The sequence below is a fragment of the Diachasma alloeum genome, unplaced genomic scaffold (assembly GCF_001412515.2).
Source record: "Diachasma alloeum isolate Michigan unplaced genomic scaffold, Dall2.0 Dall_scaffold_01836, whole genome shotgun sequence".
Lineage (NCBI taxonomy): Eukaryota > Metazoa > Arthropoda > Insecta > Hymenoptera > Braconidae > Diachasma > Diachasma alloeum.
This window is the reverse complement of record NW_021681904.1, coordinates 21,412-36,111: the sequence shown is the minus strand read 5'-3', so window position 1 is coordinate 36,111 and position 14,700 is coordinate 21,412. Positions and strand designations below refer to the sequence as shown.

The 14,700-nt window shown below is 35.3% G+C and overlaps 2 protein-coding genes and 1 non-coding gene across 3 annotated transcripts; all 3 read left to right on the top strand.

Annotated features, from left to right (window-relative positions):
- The first annotated feature begins 3,768 nt into the window (after window positions 1–3,768).
- Window positions 3,769–7,897, top strand: LOC107046741 (polyglutamine-binding protein 1). The gene is made up of 6 exons (XM_015269439.1): window positions 3,769–4,064; window positions 4,144–4,256; window positions 4,761–4,936; window positions 5,184–5,364; window positions 5,686–5,843; window positions 7,671–7,897. The coding sequence occupies exons 1-6, from the start codon at window positions 3,995–3,997 to the stop codon at window positions 7,864–7,866; spliced, it is 894 nt and encodes a 297-aa protein (XP_015124925.1). The 5' UTR covers window positions 3,769–3,994; the 3' UTR covers window positions 7,867–7,897.
- Window positions 7,895–13,743, top strand: LOC107046740 (60S ribosomal protein L3). Its single transcript, XM_015269438.1, has 9 exons — window positions 7,895–7,940; window positions 8,355–8,458; window positions 8,817–9,009; window positions 10,869–11,037; window positions 11,333–11,468; window positions 11,944–12,130; window positions 12,527–12,729; window positions 13,147–13,302; window positions 13,491–13,743. Exons 1-9 carry the CDS (start codon window positions 7,910–7,912, stop codon window positions 13,689–13,691), a joined length of 1,380 nt encoding a protein of 459 aa, XP_015124924.1. The 5' UTR covers window positions 7,895–7,909; the 3' UTR covers window positions 13,692–13,743.
- Window positions 8,673–8,748, top strand: LOC114841649. Its single transcript, XR_003783192.1, has one exon. It is a non-coding gene; the product is annotated as a small nucleolar RNA U43 (small nucleolar RNA).
- Window positions 13,744–14,700: the final 957 nt, after the last annotated feature.

The window sequence follows — 14,700 nt, the reverse complement described above, 5'->3', positions numbered from 1 at the left end:
TCGGCTTTTTGACCTGTCAAAAACCTATGTGGCGCTATCTATTAGCACCCTGGAGAACCGGGTGATTTTTACCGAGAATACCGCCTGTCAGAGTTACAAGGGTCGNAAAAATTATGGAAGAAAAAAAAAAGAAATTCAACGATTCAATTTCAAGATATAAATAGCAACATATATTAAATTCGCTCTGAATAAATAAACAAGCTATTGAAAAAAAAACACTGATATTCCGAATTACAAAAAAAAATTCATTAACTTTAATTTTTTAAATGGAAAACATTTTTTTTTCCATATGATTTTCACGCAGCTCTGGGGGATGAACGGTTGGTAATAGGGGTAAAGTGCCTCAAACATTTTTTATGTAGCATTTTGAGCTCTACAACTTTGTATACCACGTTTTTGGACATACAGCGCCNAAATTCGAAAAAATCATACCCACTGAGGTTATGCCTCGCGAGGGTCAATCATCGCAAAGGTCATCCCTCGCAAGGGTCAAACGTGACAATCATAACTTGGGTGGGTCAAACGTCACAATCATAACTTGCGAGTGTCAAATGATCATAAGCAACAACAAAGACCAAATGGAATAGTTTCAAATTATTTTTTCTTAATTCATGATCATTCCACCCTTGTCATTGTTCTGCCTACAGGAGAGGTAAGTTGAAAAATCACAATAGTTAAAATTAAGACGCAGGCAAGCTGGAAAATCACAAACGATCAAGAAACAATCACATAGTAGGTAAATCATAAGCGTCAATCAGGATAACTAGGCGGTGACCTAGTGACCTGTTTGACCCTTGTGAACCTACTTGCTTTTTTTGTTTAAACTTTATGACCGTTGGAACTTTGTAATTGAACCGCCTGGCGTCCCCCGTTGAACCTCTTATTAGTTTCACCCTCCAGATTGAAGGATTGCTTCCGTTGTTTGACCCTTGCGACGTTTGACCCTAAGAAGGCATAACCCTTGCGATGTTCAACCTTCGCGAGGATAACCCTCGTGATCGTTTGATCTTAACGATTTCCGGCCGATGTGCCTCTCACTTTTGACCCTTGTGACTTTTTAGCTTAGCTTCCTTGTAAAGAGCTTTCTGACACTTTTGGACATTTTTGACGCCCCAGAGGTAAATTACCGGAATTTGACAATGTCACGTCATAAACTTCCATCTGCGAGATATGCCCAACCCTGCCGGCTGACGAAAAACCTCAAATTATTCTTTCTATCGCATTCGTGATGTTCCACAGGCCCGTGCGCGCATGCGCAAATGGTCGGTTACAATGCTGTAAGGAGTGGGAGTGAGACGTAGACTTCTCTCTCGCACAAAAGGTTCTCATTCACGGCGCCGGATTTAGGGATTGCAGCGAGAAAATTGCGTTTAACTTTGAATCCATACGAGATTCGCGGGTACGATGAAGAGAAAATTTATGGTAAATGTTCTAATAAAAATTATGGAAGAAAAAAAAAAGAAATTCAACGATTCAATTTCAAGATATAAATAGCAACATATATTAAATTCGCTCTGAATAAATAAACAAGCTATTGAAAAAAAAACACTGATATTCCGAATTACAAAAAAAAATTCATTAACTTTAATTTTTTAAATGGAAAACATTTTTTTTTCCATATGATTTTCACGCAGCTCTGGGGGATGAACGGTTGGTAATAGGGGTAAAGTGCCTCAAACATTTTTTATGTAGCATTTTGAGCTCTACAACTTTGTATACCACGTTTTTGGACATACAGCGCCTTATTCACGAGTTATTTCGAAAAAACGGTTTTCAGGGGTAGTTTTTTGGCTTTTTCAACCCCCGCACAAAGTTGGGGAACCTTAAAGATCAAACCTTAAGATAAAAAAATCCATTTAACAATGGGATAAATGGAGTGGAGAGAAAAACGTGAATATCTCGGAAATTAGATGCGATAAAATTGTCCCTTTTCATGTGCACGTACACATATAATTGGACTGAAATATATAGAAATTTTTAATTTGCAATGACGAAATTCCTTGAAATTTCCGTATTACGGCAACGCGATAAAAATTCCCAATAAGTGTTCCCGGAATTTCCGCGAAAATATTACTGAAACCTACAGACATCATTCCTGAATTCAAGAATTTCCTTTGATTTTCAGGATCATGTCACTGGAAATTTTTTACAAAATGACTTAATTTTAACATTGCTTGCTCATTGCATTTCTGAAATGCAGCTGCCTAAAAAAGATACATCGATTCCTAGGAACAACGTTTTTTATTCTCGGTAAATACATACAATAGAGAAATGTCAGAGTGGAATTCCCTGATTTTTTTTCACTCTCGATTAATTTTTTAAAGATTCAAATTGATACTTGATTGATTCACATCGTTCCATTCCATCGGGAGATATTGTCGATTGGAGACAATTTTTTATGGTCACTGTAGGAGACAAACCATTCATCTAAATCTCGCAATAATCTGCGAAAAATCTTATTCATTAATCTATTATTATTGAATTAATCCCATTATGTGTAGATCGCTGGAGAACAACGAAAACGTTCCAACCGTTCAAACGAGTTGGAATGTTTTCTCTCCCCTTCTTCTCCATTTTCTTTCTCACTCGCACTCGTTAAGTTTGGCGGAGGACGGGCACGTGCCAACCCGACGGAGACGACAATGAGTGGGAGTGAGCGCGATACATATTCGTTTCTCACTCAGGGGGGGAATAAATATATCTAATCGAACATTACCGTAGTAAAAAAAAAACAAAATCTGCACAATTATTCAATAGAATCACTGGAAAATTATAGAGTTTTCCAGCGACAGCACTGGGATTTTCTATGAATTTTTTGACCTACGTGTCAATAATAAATATGTCGAGAAAAAGGAAAAGACTTTTAGATCATTAAATTCTGCATTCATTATACTATTGATTATAATGTTTGATTTTACATTCCTGACAATTATTACAAAATGCGAGGAGCTACCGTATTGAGAACCCCTTTCCCGTTATCGACAAATTTATGCTCGGGCCCTACCATACCAACAGTTCCGTACGCTCCATCGTAGTCCATGCGCCACCGCTACTAATTTTGCTGTTGAACACTTTACATTGGCCCTGCTCATCTCCCTTATAGGGTGCGTTTCGGAATCAACTACCGTAGCTGCAGTAAAGCAAAATTAGATACCCCATCCCTCACTCTGACTTTAAAGCATCTATCACGAGCCGAATGAAAACCCGAGCCTCCAATCTCCTTCGATTACAAGCCTCTAACTTAAATAAAGGAAAAGAATATTTCCAAAAATACTACACCGGTTGGCACCCACCCTGGTTTCAAAATCTTGACATTGAAAGACCCCAAATATCTACCATCTCCAGACTAAGATCGAATCACTACAACTTAAACCAAAGTCTACATAGAAAAAATATTGTCAACTCCCCCCTCTGCTCATGTAATCAAATCGAATCCTTCGCTCATGTGCTCTGGTACTGTCCCTTATATGCTGGGGAACGCACAGTACTCGTCAAAGCTCTGAAAAAACTCCACATAAATTCCTTCAATCATGTAAAACTACTATCCGCTCCCACCTCCAAAGAATCCTACCTTATAACCAACTACCTTAAATCCATAAATAAACTAGTTTAAAATCCCTGCACTCCTCACAATTCAAATCTCCCACACCAAACCTCGTTACCGACTCCAAAGTTCCTGAAATGCCCAATAGAGGGATAACGGCCGCAAGACAACTTAGTCAGTGCCACAAAAAATCATATCATCATCATCATCAAAATTAGATAGGGTTGCAGTACTGCTACTGCTACTACGTCGATTGCGAAACGCGCCCATAATCTCTGGATACACAAGCAAATGGGGGCTTGTGTGAGCGCGTGTGTGTATACCTCTTTGACGGCCATATTGGCAAAAAACAGCGCCCTCAACGATATTTCCTGTTCCCAATAGATGCAAGAATAAGCGAATTTTTTATTTTAATATTTGACGAGAATTTTTAATGATAAAGGATTAAAAATGCCATTGCCTGCTGCTTTAGTTGCGCGACTTGCGAAGAGAGGTCTCATCACAGGATCAGAAATAAATGGTAAACATCAGCAAACAATTAACCTCAATTTACAACTGTTCTTTCGGAATTGTTTACGTATTTATTTATACTTTTGTAGAATCATCGTCTAAAAAAGAGGTGAAGAAGAAAGTTCATGAAGAAGTGATAGCTGAAGATTACGATAATGCAAAGGACGAGATTAATGAGATCGATATATCTGAAAAATTCATGGTGAGTCGTTCAATATCACTGCAATAAAAGTACAAAAAATATCATAGAGAAACCTAGCAAATTCGCAAAAAATTCTCTTGGATTTCTGTTGAGGAATTCCTAGAGACAATCTCAATAGAAAAAGTTGTATAGAATTAAATAGATTTTTTTCACAGAATAGTTTCTATTGAACATTTTCAATGAAAAGGAAATTGCTAGAAAGTTGTATTGAATTTCTATTGAACTTTTTATTAGAATCTGCTTTTTTTTTTTTCAATAGAAGTGTTCAATGCGAAATATGCTATAGGCAAAATTAATAGAATTAGATTTTTCCATACATGTTATTCTATTGAGATATTTTCTCTAGAAATGCCTCAGCTTAAATTTTCTATTTTTTTTTTGTTTAATTTTCTTCGCTAGGTTTTTCTATGAAATTGTTTTGAGGGGGTATCGAAGTGCTCATTAGCTCCTGAATAATTGAAACAAGACAATAATTCCATGAAATTCAATGATTTCTCCTCGCAGGGATACACTGGATGCCCGAACAAATACAACATTTACCACGAATGCACGAAAAAATGTAAAGAATTGTGGGGAACCGGTCAACTGCAGCCTTCAGAGAAATACCTGAAAAATCAAATGAAATTAATCCAAAAATATCCATTACCTGAGACGTGGAAGGCGGTCTATGATCCTGGATCGTGAGTAAACTCACAATTTCAATTCAAATGTTTGACAGAAAATCGTAGCCCTTTTTGAGGAAATTCCATTGAATTTCTATTAAAAATCAATTAAAACTTATGTAACTTTCATGTGCGTTGTTTAATAGACGTTTATTCATAGAAAAAGTATATAGATGTTGATTTATAACGCTAGGTTTTTTCATTAAGTTATTATTTCCTCCCTGTATTCTGGTAAATTTTCGAATTCTCGAATTGTTTTTCATAGTGGGCAGCATTACTACTGGGACTGGTCATCGGATTTAGTCTCTTGGCTGCCACCAGGCCACCCAAAATGCCAGATATCCCAGCCGGCCTCGCAATTGCGAGAGGAATTGCACCTGAAAGCTGCTGATCAGGACGATAACATGTCTAGTGATGACAGTGGGAGTGATCAAGAGCCCATGGAGGTGAGATTATCTTGTATTCCATCTCCTACAGACAGAAAAATGAAACAATTATTGTCATATGGAACATCCCAACCATTTTTACAGCTGTTTTTATCTTTTCTCATTAAAAAAAAACAAGCAAAAAAATTGGAAAAATTTATTCCGAAGAATTTCTATAGAAAAATATGTCAACAGCACGAGTTTTATGGGAAGATTGAAATCGATTGATTTTGTTCCGTAACATGAAAAAAGAAATTATTGTATTTAATTAACAATTCACTGAGTCATTGATATTAGAAAATAGTCAAGTCAATCAGAATCCATGTGTATTTTTACTTTTAGGTTGAAGAAACTGAAACGAGAAGAGAACATAAAGCCTCGAACAGGGATAGATTCAAGGTTCCAGAGGCGAAGAAATCTTACAAGCCAGATTCCAACAAAGATAAGAAGGATCGCAGCTTGGATCCGATGGATCCAGCTTCTTACAGTGACATCCCACGGTAACACGCACGATACTATTTAATAGAAAAACCTAAGGAATTCGCTAGATAATTCTATTGGATTTCTCTTGAACTTTTTATTAGTTTGTAACCGATTCTATTGAAATGTTCAATACAAAACATTTTATGTTAGGGGAGAGTGGGACGAAATGAAACAGTGGGGCAAAATAAAACAACCGAATAACGACTTTTGACTCAATTGAAGCAAACAAATAATTTTTTATCAACTTTTGTTTATCAACTCTTTTTATTATTGGGAGTACTGATAAGAATAATAATTTTCTATTAGTTTAATAACTCAATGGATTATAATTCAATTGATTAGCTTCGGCCGATTACACTTTTCTTTTTTCATTCGATTGAAATTCAGCACCACATTTTCCTTTTTCCCTCTGTGGCCCTCCCCTGGGCCTTGCTGTGGACTTTATATTTTACTGTTTCATTTTCTTTTTAATTAATCCATTAACAAAAACTTCTCCCGTCAAAGCTTCTCAATAATTTTCCATGCTACTGAATTATCCCTTTCTTCTATATAACCGTTCGTCTTTTTCGCGATTTTATCTCTCCCCTCAGCCGTTCGATAAAATGTTGATAAAAAATTTTTATCTAGACATACTTGATTGAATTTGAAACATCACATTTGCAGAAACCATCAGAAAGCTCACTTTCAGGGAAATTCACGAGAAATTCTAAATTTTCAACAATCATCATAAAAAGGAAACCAATCAATATAGCTATCGTGATCATCTTTTTACTTCGACATAATGGCATTAAAACAAACATTTTATTCTATGATTGAATTCATTTGAAGCGTGATATTCAAAGATATTCCCGAAATTCTGATCTTCAAAAAATACAAAATTTTTGCAAATTTTCAAATAAATCAAAATAACGATTATTGCTTTTGCCTTCATCTTCGAACTCAGTTAAAAGGACATCTAAAAAAATTTCTTAAGCCATCATTCAATCAATTCCGAACTTTTTTTAAAATTATCGTGGGAACACCAATTTTCGAAAAAAATCGGAAATTAAAAAAATTAATAGATGAATTAAATTTTAATTATTGTCGATGGATATTGTCGATGGCTCAACAGTGCCTACATTTGAGAAAAAAGAAAAGGAAAAATTTAATTCCGTTGATTTACTAGCAAAGAATTGAAAGAAAATTTCACCACACACATACGCATACATATATACACACATTCGTACGGACATGGTCTAAAAATAGCATTTTCGAACTTTTTGGATCATAATGGGTCGATGTAATAAAAGAAAACAAAACTTAAATTCGCAAGCAAAAAGTTAGTAAACAAAAGTTGATTAAAAAAAAAATTTAATAAACATTGTTATTTTTTGCTTGAATTGCGTCAAACATTGGTTTTGCGACTGCTTCATTTTACCCCATGTTTTATTTTCCCCCACTCTCCTTTATATTTTATTAAAATTATATTTTATTAAATTGATAATTATTTTTTATTAACATCAATTTTTATTTTCTTTTATCAAGAAAAAGTTGTATAGAAGAATCTAATTTATTAACTTTTTCTACAGACAAATTTCTATTGAACATTTCAATAGCATCAGCCAATACTAAATGAAAGTTCAATATAAATCCACTAGAATTGTCTAGGGAATTCGCTAGGTTTTTCTATGAATTTTTTTCACACGTGAAAATTCACATAACTGAAAGAACGAGTTTATCCTGTTATTCATTCTCGATTATCTCAATGGGCTTTCACAATTATGAATTTTTCTAAATTTATAAATTATTAATTTATTGACAATATAATTAAGAATTCTGAATATTTTATGAATTTTTATTAACAGAGGCAAATGGTCGGATGGTCTTGCTCGACACAACGAAGCAAAAACTGGGGTTGATACAACAGCATCCGGACCACTTTATCAAATGCGACCATATCCAAGCCCCGGAGCTGTGCTGAGATCCAATAAATCATCCAAATCTGAATTGGAAAATCAGAATAATAAATCTAAAGTATCTTTTCCTGAGAAACCTGAATAAACTGCACTTATGTGACTACTGACAAATTAAATTGATTTGATAAATGCTTTTTCAACATCTCTTTACTTATCCATGTACGAAAAAACTTCACAGAAACTATTTTATAGATAAAATCAGTAGAATTATTAAAACTTTTTCTATTGAAACTCTACTTTCCCTTTTTTCGCTCTACTTTCCTTTTCTTTTCATAAAACAAAATCAAATAAAAACACCTAAAAAATTTGAGCTAAAAAGTTTTTATAAAGCAAATCTCAGTAGAATAAGTTGAAGAGGAGTATCCACTTCTATTGATTTTTTCTATAGAATATTCTCCATTTAACATTTCTATTGAAAAACATCGTGCAGATGAGAAAAACTAATAGAAATTTTCAATAGAATTTTTTATAAAATTTTTTCTATAAAATTTTTCTGTGTCCACATCTCCACAATTCAAAGAATCAAATTCATAATTTTTTAAAAATAATTCAAGTAAAATTTCAATCTCAAAGGTTGGCTACAATTAAATTGGCAGTACTGTCGCCGCCATCTTGCCGAGTATAAAAGGCACCTCGTCCCCTTCAAATCTTCCATTTTCTTCGGGGATCGCATCATGGTGAGTTGGTTAACGGCAATTTTTCATCCATTTCAGAAACAATAATCCTGCATAAATAATCCAAAATAATAGTTCAATCCTATAACTTAACAAATGTTCTTTCCCTTCGTGTCTATATTTTTCAACGAAATAGCGAAATATCTCATAAATTCGATTGTTAAAAATCTTTGAGAATTTGCCACATGGTAAGATGGCAGCCGCCACGCGTTATTATATGATGATTTAGATAAAATAGTTTATGGTTGTAACTGATTAACCATGAAGATATTATTCTAGGGCGGTCTGAAATAATTAATCAATTGAAAATATTGATGGAGTAACGAATTCCTGTAAAATTAGTTGTATTTTTTTTTCTCAGTCTCACCGAAAATTCAGTGCTCCCCGTCACGGGTCTATGGGGTTCTACCCCAAGAAGAGGTCCCAACGTCATCGTGGTAAGGTAAAGGCCTTCCCCAAGGATGACCCCAGCAAACCTGTTCATTTGACTGCTTTCATCGGTTACAAGGCTGGTATGACCCACGTTGTGCGTGAAGCTGATCGTCCTGGCTCGAGTGAGTGTTCAAGAAATCTTCAAAAAATTTCATTCATTTTTGCTTAATTTCATTATCTCTTCATTTTATTATTTCTTCATTTCTTTCTCATTCATTTCATTATTGCAATATAAAACTGTCATAAAGATTTTTTAATTACTTTGGGAATTCGCGTTTTAAATTATTTATCATCAAGATAGAAGAGGGTGGGCCTAGCAAAATGGACACTAGAATTTTCTTCCTCAATAAATGCAATTTTTTTTCCTTTGATTTCATTTTGATTTTGAGAAATAAAAATACAGTGAAAGAAAATATTTTAAAAATCTGTGGATTTTTTGCTATCAATATCTCTTTGCAAAATGACAAGTTACATAATCTCCTATATATTTGACACAAAAAAATAGTTTTTTAATAGAATTTCAAAATCATTTCTTTCATTTTAAATTTTTTCTTGTCTGACGAAATTTGAGAATGTCGTTCATTCATGTTTCATCTCTTCACTATTTATTATTTATGAAAAAAATACCGACGCTTATACTCTCGAAGGATAGGTGCAGTAATGCACTGGTCTATCGTGGAGTTGTGGTCACGAGCTGCTTGAACCCGTGCAGTAAATTCCAAGCCACAGTGTCGAATATAAACTCTGTCCCCCTGCTATCAGTGGGGGTTGATGGGGGCACGGCATATTCCATAAACTCTTGGTAGTTCATTGGACTGGGACCATTGAGACAAGCCATGCCTGGTACAGATCAAAATCATCAAATTACGATTATCTGTATAAATAATTGAAATCTGCATAAAATTCTTAAATTACTGCACTCAAAAAAATAATACCTTATTTTATGATTTCAAAGGTCTTAAAATAAGATTTTCAAGTTGAGGCCTGAAATTCTTAAGTTGAGAGTTTCGAAAGTTACAGTTTGAAACCTTGAGATGTCAATTTAAGCGTTCTGAAAGTCAGAGTTGTGATTTGGAAGGTCTTAATTTCAGATTTTTCAAGTCTAAAGTCGAGATTTGAAAGTTTCAATTTGAGACTTTCGTAGACTCAAGTTGATATTTTTTAATGTCTCAAGTGAAGACTTTCAGAACTCAACTTGAATTTTTTTTTTTGAGGATATCTGAGTATCTTGAATAGTTTGATACAGACCACACTAGATTCAACCATTTTCAATCATCAAATTTATCAATTAAATTGGGTGAAAAGAATTTGAAGAAAAAAAACATGAATATTCAGCCTCATTCAAATTACATTTTGCACAGAATTATTATTTTTTTGAATATTCGTTGTTTATAAATAAATAATTGACATTATTTGAACTTTCGGAAACATTATTTGGTAAGCATGAAATCGATTTTCGGTCAAATTCTGAATGTGAATAAATTTGTTACGACTCCGAGCAAATGATTTTTATGGTGGAAAATTGATTGTTTATAGATTATTTGTAAAAAATGCTCATAATTTTCAAAAATTGCAATTTTAAAAGTAAACTTTCTAATTTTTCTCTGATTTTTAACATGTTTTCTAATGGTTCAATATCGACATTCAAATTCAGACCTGCAAAGTTTAAATAATAAATTCTTTGAAAAATGTCCAAAAACTTAGGGTCAAATGAGACTAAAACGGAAGCTCTGATGTTCGACTAAAAAAGTCACTGGAGAAAAAATAGCCAAAATACTTGGATATCCTTGAGAGGAGTTTTGAAAGTCTCAACTTGCGACTTTTGAATGTCTCAATTTAAGATTATAAGCCTCAAAATACAGTTAATTTTTTTTGGAGCATAAATAAATTCAATAGACAAAAAAATGTGATTTTCATTAGCTTGTAAAACAATCAGGCAAGCATTTCTCATAATAAATTCTGTTTTCTTCATCCCCTTCAGAGGTGAACAAGAAGGAAATTGTGGAAGCAGTAACGATCCTGGAGACACCCCCAATGGTGGTAGTTGGTGTTGTTGGGTACATCGAAACTCCCCATGGTCTTCGTGCCCTCACCACTGTCTGGGCTGAGCATCTCTCTGAAGACTGTCGCAGGCGTTTCTACAAGAACTGGTAATTCCCCATTTTCATAATTTCATCGAGAATTCCCTTCTCCATCACAAGTTGACAAAGTTATTAACGAAAAATGATAATAAAGCTCTCCGCTCGTACGATGAGAGTCACAAGTTGGAACAAGCCAATTGAAGATTGATTAATTGACAATCATAAAATTGCGGCTCCAAAAATGTGTTCAATCTCCTCTCGTTGATCACCAAGACGATGAGATTGGCACGTTACAGATTGGGCAAAGAAAAATCTACGAGTTGCGAATGGAAAAATGGATTTGTTCATTAATTCTTGGGTGCAGGTACAAGAGCAAGAAAAAGGCTTTCACCAAAGCCTCAAAGAAATGGCAGGACGATCTTGGACGCAAGTCCATTGAGAAGGATTTCAAGAAGATTGTTAAGTACTGCAAGGTCGTGAGAGTTATTGCTCACACTCAGGTAATGATCTCTTCTACAAACAAACACAAAAAACAACCTTGCGAATTCGATGAAAAAATTTCCATAAAAACTATTTTATTGGAAGAGTAGAATTTCATCTTTTTATACGAATTCTTCTGTTGAAGCATCTATAGAAATTCCTTGACATAAATTTGCCAAATTTTTCCCAATATTTTTATTCTCTTTTTATTTGAAAAACAATAAAAAAATGGAGAACATTGAGCTCCATCGCATGAACATATTGAACATTGATGCATTTCTGTAGAAAATATTTCAATATAACAAGCCGTATAGGAAAATCTAATTCTATCAAATTTTTCAATAGAATCAGCCAAAAACTAATAGAAAGTTCAACAGAAATCCAATAGAATTCTTTAGGTTTTTCTACGAAATTATTTCGCACTTGAATTCCATTATTCATCATCTTGATGGCCTCCAGGAGATGTAATTGGACAAAACAATGGTGAATTTGCAGATGAAACTGTTGAGACAACGCCAGAAGAAGGCCAACATCATGGAAATCCAGTTGAACGGTGGTACCATTGCACAGAAGGTCCAGTGGGCACGTGATCACCTAGAGAAACCAGTTCCAATCACCAATGTTTTCGCTCCTGATGAGATGATCGATGTGATCGGTGTCACTAAGGGAAAAGGATACAAGGGTGAGTTTATCTGATCCTTAAATTTTTCCTAATAAAATTTTTTTAAACCTTCACGGTGGACTGAATGATGAAAGCATGTTGTGCCTTTTCCGAGAACTTTGAGGATAGTATCATGCTGCCTTCCTACTGAATGTCCAGAATAACATTTATCTATTCATCAATAACTTTTTTTAATTTGATGATTTTTTTTTCATAATTAAATCTAATTAAACTGTAAAATACCAATTAAAAAGGATAATTAGTCTTTTTTCATGTTAAATATTGATTCAAATTCATTTATCAATCATTTAATTAATTCATTAATCAATAACTTGTATTAAATTTAATTAATTCATTTTTATTATTTATTGACGCTTTATTTTGATGACTAATTTTTCGTTTTGTCTTGTTAATCAGGTGTTACGTCACGTTGGCACACGAAGAAACTTCCACGTAAGACACACAAGGGTTTGAGAAAGGTCGCCTGTATCGGTGCATGGCATCCAAGCAGGGTCTCCTTCACTGTTGCACGTGCTGGTCAGAAAGGTTATCATCATCGTACGGAAATGAACAAAAAGATCTACAGGATTGGCCAGGGAATCCACACCAAGGATGGAAAGGTAACATTCATATTCCTCGTAATATTTCATGAATTGAGAAGCCTTTCAGTGGATCGATCCTCATTTCTATGGAGGGAAATTGATTTTTTTTTGTTGGAATCATTGATCAGGCCAGATTGAAAGGGCTTGTACATAGTACCCAGGGTAATTTTGTGTTACTCTGGGCCTCCAATCAAGCAACAATTTTATTAGAAACATCTCATTTCATTTATTGTTTGCCTTCAACAGCAAACTTTAATTAATTTATCTCAAATGATTATCAAATATGTCGAAAGTATTTTCGCAACAAAATATAAATTTATTATTAATGATTATTAATGAATTAATCATCAATATTACTTAATATCTGCATTCAATTTATGAAATTTAATATTTCTTGATGTTGAATAAATAATTATCGTCTAATTAATCTTGCAGGTGATAAAAAATAATGCCTCAACTGAGTACGATCTCACTGAGAAGTCCATCACTCCAATGGGAGGTTTCCCCCATTACGGAGAAGTGAACAACGACTTCATCATGATCAAGGGATGCTGCATGGGTCCCAAGAAGCGTGTCATCACCCTCCGCAAGGTAACTATCCCTCATTACCCCTGAAAACCTTCAATCTATCCCTCAAACATGATGAACACAGAATAGAGCCAAAAATTCTGTATGAAAAATTCGTGATCTCTAAATGATAGGACTGACCAGTCAATTTAGTAAAATTTCGTTGGTAAAAATTGTCACACAAGAGTTGAAAATTGATATTTATTTTTCAGTCTCTGCTCGTACACACCAAACGTGCTGCCCTCGAGAAGATCAACCTCAAATTCATCGACACTAGCTCCAAATTCGGACACGGTCGCTTCCAGACAGCTGCTGACAAGGCCTCATTCATGGGACAACTCAAGAAGGATAGGGTTCGAGAGGAACAGGCACAGACAGCATCAGCTGCTCCATCAGCCGCTGCTGCTCAGTAATTTTCTATTTATTGTATTATCAAGACAATGAATAGAGAATGTTTATAACAAATTTATGGTTTTATGTATTTTATTTAATCCTTCATCCCCATCTGTAAATTAAATATTTTATGTCTGTGCCTTCGGCTTGACCCTTCGGAGATTACCTTACGTATCCTTCACATGCATGCGTGCCTAAAACCTACCATGAGAGCCATCTATGGGGGGAAAAGGGTACTTCGAACTGAGTTACAAGTGTCGGCTAGCGCGGATGACGCGTTTGGACGCGAAGAGTCCTCAGTACGCTTTCGTTTTCCAAAACGTGTATGTGTGTCTAAACGTTGTTGTAACGTTCGTTAGAATTTTTACGCACCAAGAGTGCGTTAATTTTGTTTGAGAGTCAAAGGTCCAAGGTAAGTATTCCCTTTGGCCGTTTCGTTGTTTGTTTCAGGGATTAGGTACGAGGCGGTGGAAAAATCGTCGGTCAGGACTGCCAGTCGCAGAGGTTATCCAGTCATCGCGGCTATCTTGAGTGAGCAGGCCAGTATGAATAGCAATTGGGGAGTCGCAGGTTCCGCCTCGACTTTTACCCTTTTGCCGCTTGCAGGCCTTCCCTCGAGTGAGGCGTAATGAATAGCAAGCCGGGGATCCGCAGGCATTCCCTCGCCCCCGGCTGCAGCTCGCAGGCATTCCCTCGAGCATCTACACGGCATGTCAACAGATCACTGGGTGTATTTGCTCGCTGACATTCTCTCGAGCACACATACACGGTCGAAAAAGCCGTGGGGCCGTCGGTTTCACCACGCCCCGTTAACCCATCGGGTTAATTGTTCGCAGACATTCTCTCTCGAACTCACAAATTCTACGTTCCTGCTGCCGCCATCATAGGATTGGGGAACGCAGAATGGCTGTCGCGATCGGTAATATTAATATACCTCTGTTCCTGCTCGCAGTCAGTTCTCGAGCAAACTGTCAACCTGATTGTCATTTTTGTTATTTTGACTCTATCGTCAAGTCGCTCCTTCATAGG